Consider the following 15,245-nt stretch of genomic DNA (forward strand, 5'->3'; position numbering starts at 1 on the left):
GTCAGAATGAGGGCCTATGTTTCTTAACGTGTTGTTAGCTGTGGGTTATTTTAATACTGTATTTTTCCATTGCTTCATTTCTTTGCTTGTTTTTGTTCAGTTTGGGCTCTGGGACATCAATGTATAGGGAGGGGGATGTGTTGTAATGCTTAAGTGAGTCATACTTGGAACCTTGCCGTCCCTGTGTTCCAGGACTTACTTCTGGAGTTGTGAGACGCTAAGGTTCTGAGAGAAAGGCGGTTGGGGAGAGCTGAGGAGTTGTAAGCTGACGGAGCACGGATCCTATCTTGGGTTGTTTTCCTGCAATAAATCCTCGTTTAACTTGCAGTGTTTGTCATGCTATAACAATAGCTTTGTAGGCTAAGTGTAAAAAATGTTTATGTTAATCCTGCAAAGCCCATTGAGGCTTATTGTAAACAATGGTGTGCCTCCTTTTAACACCTGCTCTGAGCAGGAGTTAGAAGTGCCTCAAAAATGACACAAAGAAATCTCTTTGATTTCTTTGCACCTTTTTTTGGCATTTCTAACAGGGGAATGCCCCCTATGCATACATTTTGCCTGGCACATGCATGCATTGCACCACTTTATAAATTTTTGCACAGCGATTTTGGCCTTGTTGGGCCACATTAGCGTAAAAAAAACTGATGCTAATGTGGCGGAAGCAGGTGCTAAGGGCTCTTAAATTTGCCCCTAGATGTCTTATAGAGTTCACAAGTGCACAATACTCAGTTGCTATACTGTTTTAATGCATTCATTGTATGGTAGAGCAAATTGATCTTTCCATCTTTTGGGAAAACAGCATTGCTGAACTTTCTGAGTTTCAAGGGACTCTCAATTTCAAGGGACTCTCAATCTCGTTTTTTAGCTTTTAAAAACCAAAGTCCGCTGGACAGATTGTTTTATCCCATCAGCTTTGTGAGAGTACACAAGGCATAGTTGTCTGTATTATGATTACTGTTCAAGTGAGTTGATTCAACACAACCTATTTCTAGCAACTGGAAGGGAACTCTCTTTTGCCCATTATTTTGAAAAAGTGGTAGAACCGAAAGAGTCTACTACTGCTTTATAGCCAGCTTAGAGCATGCATTCCAATACGTATGATAAGGAACTCAAATTAATATGAAGAATTCAATAAAACATAAAGATATATTCCATTTGCTCCAAATGGGATGTACAACAGATTTTTTGATGGAGCTTTTGTGAATACTGCTTTGACACAACGGGTTTAAAAAGAGGATTTGCATTGTATTATCGATTTATAGAAAGAGTACGTACACTAAAATATCTGCTGGGAAAAACAGAATGTGTGGGCCATTTCAACACCCCTTTGTAAACTGATCCAGATGCCCTTTCAGAGGCATCAGGTTGAGTTTACTTGATAAGAATGGAAGTCAGAGAGTAAATAATTCCAGTTAATAGAGGAGTTAGTAAAGGATGTGTGATCACCATAATTCTTGTGCAAGAAAGGACATTGTTTTGAGTGGTGCCCCAGGCTTTTCTTTTGGGTTTTATAGGAATTAACATTACACAATGTGACACATAAGTGTACCCTAAAAGCTGGGGTATTTTGTGTTCAAAGTGGGACATTGTAATTATCAAAGAAAACTATACCCCCACAATGAACAGCAAACAAAAGATGTTCATCACTCTAGAGGCATAGTGGCATTTTCCTGGAAGAGCGTCTAGTTATGAACAAAAGGCTGTTCTTATAATACTTACTGTGAAAATGGTAGACACGTGTAAGGTTCTCATCACTAATTTATCTAGAATCTAGTTCAGTGATGAAAATCATTTTTTGATATATGTAGTGGGGAAAAAAAAAGTAAAAGTACTTTTTTTGCTGCATGAATGCCAAGTAGGATTAACCAGTTACAAAGAGCTTACGTTTCTCCAAATGGCTGTAATTAACATTCGAGTTGAACTTGAAGTATTATGTTAATAGGAAACACTGCATTAACAGTTGAAGACAAAATACATGTTGTGGTGGGCCCTTTGGGAGTAGGCAGGTCACACTGCATCACAAATGACCCAAGTAACATTCTCCCTATTCACATGAGCATGTTAGAGAACTCAGTCATCCATATGGGCCTCTTAGACATTCAACTGTGTTCTTTGGAGGAGGTTAAGCTGTTCCCAAATGAGGAAGAGGAGGTAATTCCTCCGCTCCAAAGGGTAGGATCAGGAAGGACAGCCAACCTTCTGTCATCTTGAAGTTGAGCATCTGGGCATATTAGGAGAAAAGCTAAAGAGGAATTGCTGAAAAGGTGTGTGGAGTTTCGGGGGGAAATTCTACCAGGATTGAGCATGGGAAATCTGCAATCACTAGCTAGTACACTAAAAATGACATGCACCTCATAATTAACTAATCTGAACATTCTTCGAAGAAACATCTGAAGAAAGAAGAATTATGCCTAAACTCTTGGTGAAAGAAGACTGAAGGACTAATGCTTTACATTTTCCCCCAGGTACTGCAAGTGCTCTATAAGGATTATCTCTATGGCTTTCTGATTTTTGTTTCAGGTCCTCCAAAGCCTTAAGAAAGCTCCACCCTGTGTAGGAGAATCAGCTGTTCTGTAAGGAATGAACTCTGCTGTAGAGATCCTTAGCTGCAAAGCGATCTGGGCACTAGAAGCCTGTCCTTTGCACCTGGCAGCTCTAGTAAGACCAGCAGTGATTTATCCAACATCAATAGCTATTTGGACTTGTAAGAAAATCCCTGTTTTGGCATTATCACCCCCACATTTTTGCTAACTGCTTTTGCTGTTTTTTAAACTATGGACACTGAGGTACTATTGTCCACTCTCTAGTGTATGTGCTTTGACCCCTACAACACAGCAAAACTGGTTAATCCCTAAGCACCATATTTAACTTTCCAGTAAGGCCATGGTATTTGGGGAGAAAAATACACAAGTGGCATGGAAAGTTAAACTTTACCTGGGGGCTGCAGCTCATGTTGTGTCATCCATTAGAATGACAATGGCTTCAGGCCCAGATGTGAAGCCTGATTCCTGCAACCTTTACACCGACAAAGAAACCTGTCAAGATTACAGTTTTTTTTCAAGAACGAATCCTACTTTTAAATATTAAATGTCAGTCCCAAGTAGGACTCGCAGCCCACAAGGTTGGTTGCTTAGTATTTTAAAGTGGTTCAAACAAGAAATTAGTGCTGGCATACCTGCAGTTTTAGTGTTAACAAGCTGTAACTGTTCTATGAGGAAACATAATGTAATGTTCAGATAAATTAATAATTATGCTACCGTTGATTAGGGACAAACTACTTGAACAGTTCCACCAATATTTTTTATATTTGAAATTTAATTCACTAATGAAGTTGCATTGTTGTTGAATATTTAGATAGGTAACTTTTAAAAAGTTAGAATGTCTGCCTTGAACTCTTAACTAATTTCCCATTTATGAATGCCTAATATAACTAAATGTTGTCAAAACGTTTTGAAACAATGATGTGGAGAACACATATTAAATTGAAGAAAACAATGAAAGTAGCAAGTTATACACTACACTCATTCTCTGAGTTAAAACAAATACTCACTTGCAGAATTACCCAGTGGCCTTCCTTTGCAGCTTTTTCTAGAGCCTCTTCTGCAATTATTTCCTGGCCTTGCCCAAGAGATATATTATGGAATTTTCCAGATTCAATAGTGAAACCAATTCGCTTGCCTAGGACGATATAATGATTTCAAATTATTTCCAAATTACACAATTCATACTTATACCAGAATATATATTGGCTAAAAATTGTATGATTGCTTTGTGTGCCTTCATGCAGAAGGAGTGATAAACTGTCATGCGTCCATATCCAGAATACCAAATGTATGGGGACACATTTCTCACCCACACAATGCCGGGTGGGAGAGAGAGAGAGAGTCTTTATTAGTGTGTGTAATTAAAACCATTGCAATAGTAAAAACAGTAAACAGTCAATTGCTTAGAATAGTCAAGCCTGATTAAATGCCCTAGTTTACAGTTCAATATTATATCAATAATCAAACATGACAGTGCAAAAAACATACTACTAAAACAGTTAAAAATAGATTGTCAAAATTAAATTTACTTTTAGCAACAAAAATTGCAGGGGGCTTTCCCTAATTTTTAAAGGGGTATGACTGGTACAAATGAATGACTATGTTTTCTCTTCTGCCTGCAACATGTATCAACATGGGAATAGGAGCAAATAGGCTTTGTGAAGTGCCCTAATTGTATGTTACTTAAGAAGTTGCACACTATTAACATGACCCCAAATCCACCTTTTAGGAGGGAACATGAAGAGTTCCATGGGCCCTCTCCACATACCACTGTAAGAAGGTGAAATAGTACACTGCACCCACAACAAAGATTAATGAATGGCCCACTCAGGATACTATATTAGACTCAAGGAATCTTTGACATTTAGACCTGTGTTTTCTATGTATGACTGTATTTTCAAGAACTGTTGAAAATCTATTTTGCAAGAGATATAGGGCCTCATTATGACCCTGGCGGCCGGCGGTAAGCTGGCTGTAACACCGCCAACAGGCTGGCAGTGTTCCGCCAGCTATTATGACCGTGGCACAATAGCCACAGCCATACTGCCGGCCCCTCCACTATACCACCAGGATTCTGCCGACCGCCAGCCTGGCCAAGGAGGTAATCACCGCCATGGAAGGGCTGGCGGTAAGGGGGACTTGGGGTGCCCCTGGGGGCCCCTGCACTTGGCATGGGCAGTGCAGGGACACCCAGGCACAGCCCTGTCACGCATTTCACTGCCCGAATTTTGGGCAGTGAAATGCGCGAAGGGTACTACTGCACCCGCTGCACATCAGCATTTCCACCGGCTCTATTACGAGCCAGCAGCAATTTTTATGTGACTTTGACCCTGGCGGCCGGCGGTAACACCGCCAACAGGCTGGCGGTGTTCCGCCAGCTATTATGATCGTGGCACAATAGCCACGCCCATACCGCCGGCCCCTCCACTATACCACCAGGATTCCTCCTGGCAGTCATAATCCCCGACCACCAGCCTGGCCAAGGCGGTAAACACCGCCATGGACAGGCTGGCGGTAAGGGGGACATGGGGTGCCCCTGGAGGCCCCTGCACTGCCCATGCACTTGGCATGGGCAGTGCAGGGGCACCCATGCATAGCCCCATCACGCATTTCACTGCCCGAATTTTGGGAAGTGAAAGGCGCGAAGGGTACTACTGCACCCGCTGCACATCAGCATTGCCACCGGCTCTATTACGAGCCGGCAGCAATGTTGATGTGACTTTTCCGCTGGGCCAGCGGACGCTAACACTGTTACCGTCCTCTGGCCCAGCGGAAAAGTTATAATAGGGAGCCAGAAATACCGCTAGCACTGGCGGTATTCTGGCGCCAGCAGCCTCAGTGGTTTTTGGAAAATACAGCTGAGGTTGTAATGAGGACCATAGTTTCTTTCACATTTTGAATTTATAAATTGGTTTATTGTCAATTGTAAACATCTACTATTTCAGATTTTCTGTTTGCTTTATGAATACAAACACATTATTCACAATATTGAAGTTTGCTTCCCTGTAAGCTGATTTAAGAAACACTGGTGCTTAGTCCAGTATTTTCTTGCAACGTAAGGGCTGGTCTATATTCAATGTGGTACATGCTTCACTGAAGTTGTTTACACGTTTTGCTCAAATCAATATTTAAGATTTGTTAAAAATGTACATGTGTATTTTTCAATATCTGTAAATGACGTTTTCCTTAAAGGTGTGGTTGGGTTTTTGTTTCTCTTGCAGAAACCCAGTGTTGTTTTTATCAAACTTACCTGTTCTAAATTCCTGGTATAATTATAAAGGGCAATTTTCAATTTGGCTGGACTCACGTCTCTGCTTGAGCCATTGATAGAGCTTGCCACAGCACATATTTTTCTGCAAGGACGGGAAGTATGTCAGATACGTTGATCACAATTTGTTCTATGAATGGTGGGGGTATTTGTTATCTAAGAATCTTGTGTCTGTCTGCCATTATCTTTTTCATTAACCTTTTTGCTCCGGTCAAACCTTTGTCTCTGGCCAAATCTTTGCCTCATCCACTACTGAAAAAGATTATTTCTTCCACAAAAATGCCAATCTTCCCCAACTGGGATGAGGTATGTTCCCTTTCAGAAAATTGTGTAGGGAATCGATGTAACTCCTACTTCCTGCAGTTCCATAGTCACCAATCATAGATCATTGGAAAGGTGATCATAGTGGCATACATTTTGCTTGCTTTTCAAGAAAATGATGCACACTTCAGACTGCTGACATTTTGGGGATTAAATTCCTGATCTAAAGTCACGTATTTCCAATTAGAGTATGAAAAACCTAATATTGTGTTACTGGTAGACTACGGGGCTCCTTGTGCCACCGCTGTTCCTTTAAATGTCTGTTTCTTAAATGCATGTAGCAACTCTGGTAGTTTACATCTGTGCTAGAGAGAGATACAGTGGCAGCCGGTACGTATAGCAGGGAGGGGGTGGACAGGACACACATGCATAAACACTGACTCCCACCCAGGCATTCCCCCACACATCAATTCACAACACTTGCTCCCATATATTCATGCACGTACCAAACATTTAAAACACGTACACACACACATGCCTGTGCAGCTCTGCCTTGGAGGTCTCAAGAGGGTTAGGACTAGTGTCCCCCCTCATATGCTAACCTCTGGTGACCCAATGAGGGAAGGCAGCAGTCCCTAATCATCACAGCATAGGATGGGGTCAGTGAGAGTTGCTGACCCCCACCCCACTCTATAATGGGGTGTCAGTGATTGACAGACGGCCCTAGGCACTTCAGGGGTAAGAACTGAAGTGCCCAGGTCTGAAGCAATCAGTGACACTCCCACCTCGTCATGAGGGGGAGGGCCTTGATGTGCTTTGCCAAGCTGAAGATGCCACGCCCACAGGGGCTGTGACATCTTCAGCCCGACAAAGTTCAGCTCAGGCAACCAGGAGCCTGTGCATGTAGCTCATGTCTAGCTCCTGACTGCCTGACCTGAACAAGGAGAGTGTCTGTCAGGCTGACCTTTGCTCAGCCTGACAGACACTCTTGTTGTTGGGCAAAAGGTGAGGGGCGTGACGGCTTGGTCCATTAAGATAGGCTGCAGATTGAAAGAAAGCATTTTTGGGATTGTTTGTTCTTATTATGACAGTACCTTTAGTGCCAAGTGTCTGCAGACTCATTTATAATTATTATCTGGTTCCTCAGGTGGAAGATAGATACATGAATTGTGATTTATATTAGGTCATTGTCTTTATATTCAAGGTTATTACCCATCTTTTGTAAATTTCTTTTTTATTTACTTTACAGACCAACTGCCATTGCTGTAGAAATTCTCCTAAAAACAGATAAAACTGAAGATCTGAGAATTATTAAAACAATCAAATTCATAGAATGCAAAATCCTCGACTAATTTGCATCTGTAGATTTAGGAAAGCATTGCTGATAATGATTACTCTGAGTCAATGGCTCAATATGAACATCAAATGAGATTGGAGAAAGAATATGTTTGCTGCACTCTTCCTAAATGAGAAGACAGACATGGTTGGACATTGCAGGAACATCTTTATGCAGTATTTGTATGGTATCCATCTCCTCACCTACTAATCCAGCGTCTGATATACTCCTGGGGAAACCTCACTACAAACCAAGGTTTTTTTTTCTCATTGACAACCTCAAAGGTATTTTCCAATTTACTGCTAATTCAGATCCTAAATTCCCCAGAAGCATTTGCGTGTTTATCTAGTGCTGCTTCCCTGTTAAGACTGCACATCAATTTCCCAAAATATAATAGGACTGAAACACAAGCCCTGTGCAGTCTGCCATACTTTTTGTGCCAAAGCAAAGTCTCTTTGTGCTACCATCCACTTGCAACACCATTAGGCAGCCTTATCCATGCTTTACATGTCCTATTTACGTGTCCTCAGTTGCACTCTGCACACCCTCTTCCTACTAGTAGGTGCCCTCAAAAATACACTGGGATGATACATCCCCACTCATCATCAGTCATGGCCTGCTTATAGTTCACCTCTGTAAACTGAGCAATTTCCTGCACACTCTTAGTCATTTATTGATATTCATAATCATTCCTTTTACACTCACTGTAATACCCTGTTCACTCTATGCCATGCTGAGTACATTCTCACCAATGACATTTGAGTAAAGGTTAACAATTTGGATACAGGCCCTAAGACTGGGAGAACTGTTCAAGAAAGGCAAAACCATTAAAAACATGACTTTCTGATCTAATATACACAGCAAGTGTCTATAGGTAGTTGCCAGCACCTTGTCAATATGAGCATCTGCCCGTGAATCCTTTTTTATTGCGCTTTTAAATGACTGCAGTGCAATACAGAGTCATATAATCTCACACCCAAGGCTCATTGTCTTCAACTAGTGATCCTTATCAAATATAAATGCAACACACTTGCTGAGCTAACAGAACAACCCTTCATGAGAGTAATGATCCCCAGGATCACAGCAATTCTTGATCCCAGAACAACATGATCCACTGTGTGACTGAAAAAAGCAATCATAGATCGACAGGGAGACTGATAACACTAAACAATTCAAGTTGAAAAATGCTTTTAGTCTAGTAAAAGATCAATATTTTTGAGATGTCAAGAGCTACAAAAATATGTAGTATAACAATGCATTAGCCCTTGGGCACGGATGTAGTCTATGAGGGAAAAATAAAGTTTGAGAAAGCCTAGCCAGTGGTATACCTCAAATATTTATTATTTTAGAGCTGTTTAGAGGAAATGGTCTGCTGTTATTTTGTTTGACCTTAGGACCCACTGTCATCATTCCAGAAAATGCTTAAGGAGCCTTATGTGCTGCCACTTTTAGATGTTTGCCATAGAATGGCCATCTCATAATGTGCCTAATGTTCTATATGCTCCATCTGCATCTGTTCTAGAATATTTTGCAGTAGAACTGAAAGCATTTGTAAGAGCGAATAGTATTTGCAAACAAAAAAAGGTTTTTTATTAAGATTTTTCAAAGCGTACGTTTAAATAGCACATATACTAAATATGGAGCTTTTTAGTGGGCGATTATACTTAAACGTTATAAGCCTAAAAGTGAAAAAAATAGGTGCTGCTTTAAGCTTTCTGTAGATGCCATGTTAACTGAAAATAATGCATTAACATTTAAAGGGCTGTTTTCCTGTTTAAATAGTGGTTTGCCCAAGATGTTTTTCCTTCTCTGTGTTGCAGATGTAATTTTCAAGAACCATTATGTTAGCCAGTGAATAGGCGTGTTTTGTGTTAGACACCTGATAGTCAGGTTCTCACTGAGACAAGTGGAGGCAACAGAAAGAATGAGTCATGAGAAGAACCATCCGGACCACAGAATGCAAACTGATGTAACTTTTCAAGGTCTAATGTCTAAAGACTATTGTACAAGTGTGAGAAAATAGGGTGTTTGCTTATTCTGAGGAGTTCACTAAAGTACTTTTGAGGGACACAGGAGACAAAAGAAAATAATGCTGCAACTAAGAATACCGTATGTTTATATTAGTGCAAATCCCTAGAGTAGTGACCAGGGGCCAGATGTAGCAAAACTTGGTTTTGCGACTCGTAAATTGCGACTCAGAGTAACTCGCAATTTCCGAGTCGCAAAACCATATGCAGAAAGGTGTCTCAGACACCTTCTGCAAGTCGCTATGGGGTCGCAAAGACCCACCTCATTAATATTAATGAGGTGGGTCGCAAATTGCGGCCCGATAGCGACTATGGGCACTCACTGATATGGAGGCCTGCTGTAGTCAGCAGACCTCCATGTCCGTGACTGCTTGTAAATAAAGCATTTTTGTTTTTTCAAGTGTAGCCCGTTTTCCTTAAAGGAAAACGAGCTGCACTTAAAAAAAAAATCCGAAACCTTTTGTTTCTGAATTTTTTCAGGGCAGGTAGTGGTCCCTTGGACCACTACCTGCCCTGAAAAAATATTTTGGGGTCCATTCACAAAGGGGAAGGGGTCCCATGGGGGCCCCTTCCCGTTTGCGAGTGGGTTACCATCCACTTCAAGTGGATGGTAACTGCGACTCCATTTGCGACCGCATATGCGGTCGCAAATGGAGTTGCATACCACTGCGACTCGCAAATAGGAAGGGAACACCCCTTCCTATTTGCGACTCAGAAATGCATTTTGCGAGTCGGTCCTGACTCGCAAAATGCATTTCTGCATAGCAAACTCAGGTTTGCGACTCGCAAACAGCGATTTTTGCCGTTTGCGAGTCGCAAACCGTTTGCTACATCTGGCCCCAGATGAGGAATTCAGGATTCCTTCCCCAACCCTGACAGGACTAATCATCGAGTTTTATACTTCTTTTCATGAGAGGTTGTTTAGTCTATTTTTTTTTATTGTGTGCTGACTTAGAGTTGAGATTATGTTCCAGCTTGATATGCATAAGCTTTAGGCTTGTGCATTGATTTTCTCTCATCAGAACTCTTTATTGCGCATCTGAACTAACACCTTATTTTTAAGTTATTCTAATATGTTTAGATTAGGGTACTTCAATCATGGAACACACTTTCTGCATTATAACAATAATTAAAATATTTTGTCCAATGTTCTATTTTACCTTATATTGAAATATTGATTATTAGACTATGTTCATTTCTAAAGCTGATGCTTAAGAGACTAATTCTTATTGAATAACATTTAAAACCTGAGAAATTGAAAAATAATTTTTTAACTCATACAACAAATCTGTTTATTGACTGTACTAAAGTTCCTTAAAGATTTAACATGTCTGTTGGATTAATGTATATAATTGCGCCTTACTTCTCCTTGCTGACAAACTAAGGTCCATTTAATTAATTTATATCACGTAGAATCAGTTTGCAGCATGTTTAACCTTTGCTATCACCTATGAAATATCACAGCCATGACCACTACCAAGACGTGCATACTTTGAGGTTAAGTGACATTGCATAAAGACACAGCAGGAGTGGAGTCCCCACAGGAAAAGCAAGGAAAGAAAGATCTTCCAAATGTCAAAAAAACCCTCACCCACCAGGGTTACTCCTTGGTGGCATGTTTCATCATTGGGTTCCCCCCATTCCCTGCAGAATGGGCCATGCTACTACCTACGAGATATGTGGGAGCACTTGTATTGTTTCATAAATGTGACTCAGGTGAAGGGAAAGAAAGGAGTGGAGGGTGGTCTTGAAGAGGTTAAAAATACCTGCCTCCTAGTGGTTCTAATACTTTAATAGATCTCCTAGTGGCAGTATGGTTAAAAAAACTACCACATATATACACAAATGCCAGAATTACAGTTCCTTGTCCTCCCTTAGTCAATACATCAACTGATTGTTCTGAGACCCTCTCTACATAATTTACAGTGGAGAACAAACTACTCTCACAACCAAGAATGTTGAGAGTGACGAAATTGAAAAAGCAAAGTGACAATTCTTAAGTTTCAGATTTCTGATGATGATGGTGTAATTACAAATGAGAGTAGTTACCCAGAGAAGGGTGTTATGTGCTGAAATGTAAAAAAAACACTTCCAACAAGGGCCAGGTTTTTGTTCCCTTGCAATAATTTGCATGGTTCACACCTGATCGAAGGAATGGGGAACAGAATTATACAATTATGGGTTTAAATAAGACAAAGTGTGAAGCCCCATTCGGGAATGTGAAATCCGAGGAGTGTCAAGGTGACATGCATCTGCTGATCTTAAAACATGACAGGGAATAAGTCTTCTGAATCTTAGCTCCAATATCACTGGGCCTTGATTACACATTGATTTAAACTTTGATTGTTCTTTTACAGGTAGCCAATAAAGGCCCTCATTGCAACCCTGGCGGTCAAAGACCGCCAAGGTTGAAGTGGCGATCGTACCGCCAACAGACTGCCGGTACAATTCGCCATATTTTTACCACGGCGGTAGCGCCTCGGTCACACTGCCGGGACCGACGGTTTTCCACCATGGTTGTCCCGGCTGTTATAATCCGCCAGGGCAACGCTGCTTGCAGCGCTGCCCTGGGGATTATGACTCCCCATCCCGCCAGCCTGTCCATGGAAAGGCTGGTGGGAAGGGGAGTCGCGGGGCCCCCAGGCACAGCCCAGGTCGCAATTTTCACTGTCTGCCTGGCAGACAGTGAAGAGCGTGACAGGTGCTACTTCACCCGCCGAACCGCCACATTGCCGCCGGCTCCGTTCGGAGCCGGCTGCAATGTTACGGCCGACATCCCCGCTGGGCTGGCGGGCGGAAACTCTGTCGGCCCAGGGGGGATGTCCAAATGCGACCGGGGGGTTTCTGGCTGCATGGGCGGCCGCCTAGCGGTACAACCTTGGCGGTCGGCCTCGTCTGACCGCCAAGTTTGTAATGAGGGCCATAGTGTTTTGTGATCTTCTGTAACAGAGCTACTCCAAGGGAATCCCTAAAGAATTCTGATAGCAAGATTTGGAATATGTTGGAGGAAGGATAATGAGTTCAAAGGAAGATTCAGATATATGTTACAGTAGTTGAGGAGAGATGCCATAGTTGCAGGAGCAAATAAAAACAAGCAGAGAAAACAGCATTAATCAATTTTTTAAAAGTAAGATCCTTGTCCACATATACTACAAGATATTTAGAAAACTCTGATACAATAACAGAGGTGCCCACCTCCAAAGCAACCAAACCTCCTCAGATTCACAAAATGTCTTAAAACCGAACTCTTAAAAGAATCATTTGCTTGAATGCATTTTTTCTGGTTCATGATTGATGAATGTGACATGATAGGTCAACCACAACTTGCTAGACACTGACAGCCATTTGTTTAAAGCAGCAGTGGCTCCTCCATAGGGGGAATGAGTGCATCGACCCACCTCCTTCCTCTGCCACAGATTTAACTTTTACAGATTTTACATGAAAATAAATGATCTCACAGATCATTTGCATGTAAAGGCTGTAATGTCAGGTTGGCAGCAGAAGAGGGCTCCACTACCTGTATTGTGCCCCACAGAGTCACAATACATTTCTGACATGCTGCACTTGTGTCACGAAGTGCAGCATGTGAGATAATGGAGTTTCAGCGCTTGTCAATCATATACCCTCTTACTCTGCCAGAAGAAAGAATAGAGAAAAACTGCAACTTTACCTCAGCTTCTGATAGGGTAGAAGCTCATGGCGCGGTCTCTGGTGTGCTGCCAAGGTAGGAGACTGAATCGTAAGACATGCAGTTTAAAAGCATGCAGGCGCAAGGAAGACTGCAACAGGTAAGTTTTATCAGTCACTAACATTTTGTGTGTGTGTATGTCTAAATGCTACGATTATATGTCTTTGTATGTGTGCCTGTGCATGTGAATGCATGAGAGTGTTTAGAGTATGCTTGTGCTAGTCTGCAATTTGTTGTGTGCTCTCAGTATGGTTCTGCCTGTTCTGAGTCACAATTCTCATTTTCAGCCTTTACCCTCCTGCTGTATGTTCTCTGTGGCAATGTTTGGAAAGTCTCTCAATCGGTTGATTTGATACAATGTCCAGAGGATGTTTTATTTGTAATTGGAGTGGAGTACTACAAGCACCAGACTGCCATTTTCTAACTATAAATCCAGAACTGAATGAAGGTGTCATGCAAGAACCAGGGCCATTTGGCAGATGCTCACAAACTGCCCCAATCCTAAATAGCAGAGTGAAAGCCTTTTTGCTGCTCTGCTTTGTAAACAGTTACTACTTGTTAAAACCCATTGTCTTCTCCCTTTGCTTTTTTAATCACATTTATGGCTGGCTAAATCATTGCCCCAAGGAAGAAAGGTGTACCTTGCATATTATGAGAGTTCCTGCCTCCTACTAGTCTCCCAGGTTTTTTGTGTCTGTCTCCAACAACCTCAGCCAGATTATATTTTCACTCTTGCATGTTTCATTGAGGTTTAAAAGGTCTAGGATGTTTCTTGAAGGTCTGAGGACTTAACATGGGTGGTACAGTGCTAACTGCTGCACTGGCAGAGCAGCGGTGGGACCTAAACCTATATCTCCTAGGAAAGAGTATTAGAAAGACAGGGCTACTACAGGTCATGAATGAAGTGAGAAGCATTTTGAGGACTTCCTATGACACCAAGTATTGAACTAGAATGTAGATGTGGCCGAATGCTATGCAGTCATTGATTTCGGTTTATGGATACCAGCTCTACAACAGAGGTAGCTGCTGTCCAGGTATTAAAAAAGTAAGCATGCAAGCCCATGTATTGCAATAGTGAAGGTGCTGCATTCCAGAAACTGGGGAGATACCATGGCAGACATGTCTACTGTATGTGCATCGTATTAATGTAACATAATTAGACAAATAAATTAAGAAGATTTAGATATATTGGCACTCTTGTGTTTGTGGAAAAAGGGATGGAACATTAATGGGGCTTCAGGATGGATGTTGGTGTATGGGGTATATTGGATGGAGTGCTGCAAGGATTGATGTGCATTTGTAAAGCTGAGCATGGTTCATAGAACATTACTGGCAAAAGTGGGGCAGACTAAGAAGTATTTAGGTGCACTGGCAGAGGTGTCTATGTAGGGTTCTCCGTCCTGCAGTTGAAGTGGGGGTGCAGGTCAAGATTGATAATGCTCAGGCAGAGCTTTGTAGAAGCATTATGGCAAAAGTGAGTCACTCAGGAACTGGGACACTTTTGGTGAGTTCCATATACTATTAGATAAGAAAAAAAAAGTAATTATACTTTCTTTATCAGATTTTTAGTGACCTTCACAACACAAGCAATGAAAGTGACAAGAAAAGCAATTTCATTTGTTTATTTCAATAAAGATGTTCATACAAATATAGGGTCTTTCCTAGTGTTTCCTGAAATGTATGCCCTTTAGGAGATTTAGCATGGCACAGTCATATATAATCTTTCTCACCAGCATGTGGGGTTCAGGTAACTGTATACCTCAGTGGATACTGGCCCAGTGGACTAGTAAAGGGGTATATTGTCTTTCTTCAGTACATCACTTTATTTCAGGGAAACCGGATGGCTCACTAGATTGACACAACTCTGCTTCTATTTTTAGCAGCTCTAGCAATGCAGATCAGTATCCTTGAAAATACTCCCACACATGTTGAAGAGATCACTGAACACCAACATGCATACAAAGGTATGTAACAAAAAGGTGCTTAATCCTCATATATGAGTAAAGGCCAATCCTATATTTCCTTGATAATAAACTTCAAGTAAGCATTTTTAATTCTGTCATATTTACTTATTTGAAACCTCTGATTAAGCATAAATGTTACTTTGCAAAAGAAAGCGGGG

The 15,245-nt window shown here is 41.4% G+C and overlaps 1 protein-coding gene across 1 annotated transcript in view; it reads right to left on the reverse strand.

Annotated features, from left to right (window-relative positions):
- DNAH11 (dynein axonemal heavy chain 11) overlaps positions 1-15,245 on the reverse strand; it is a 2,866,633-nt gene that overhangs the window by 177,692 nt on the left and 2,673,696 nt on the right. The window contains exon 73 of the mRNA XM_069211469.1: positions 3,551-3,678. Coding sequence (XP_069067570.1) covers positions 3,551-3,678 — 128 coding nt within the window. The remainder of the gene's footprint in view (positions 1-3,550; positions 3,679-15,245) is intronic.

The sequence above is a fragment of the Pleurodeles waltl genome, chromosome 10 (assembly GCF_031143425.1).
Source record: "Pleurodeles waltl isolate 20211129_DDA chromosome 10, aPleWal1.hap1.20221129, whole genome shotgun sequence".
Taxonomy (NCBI): Eukaryota; Metazoa; Chordata; class Amphibia; order Caudata; family Salamandridae; genus Pleurodeles; species Pleurodeles waltl.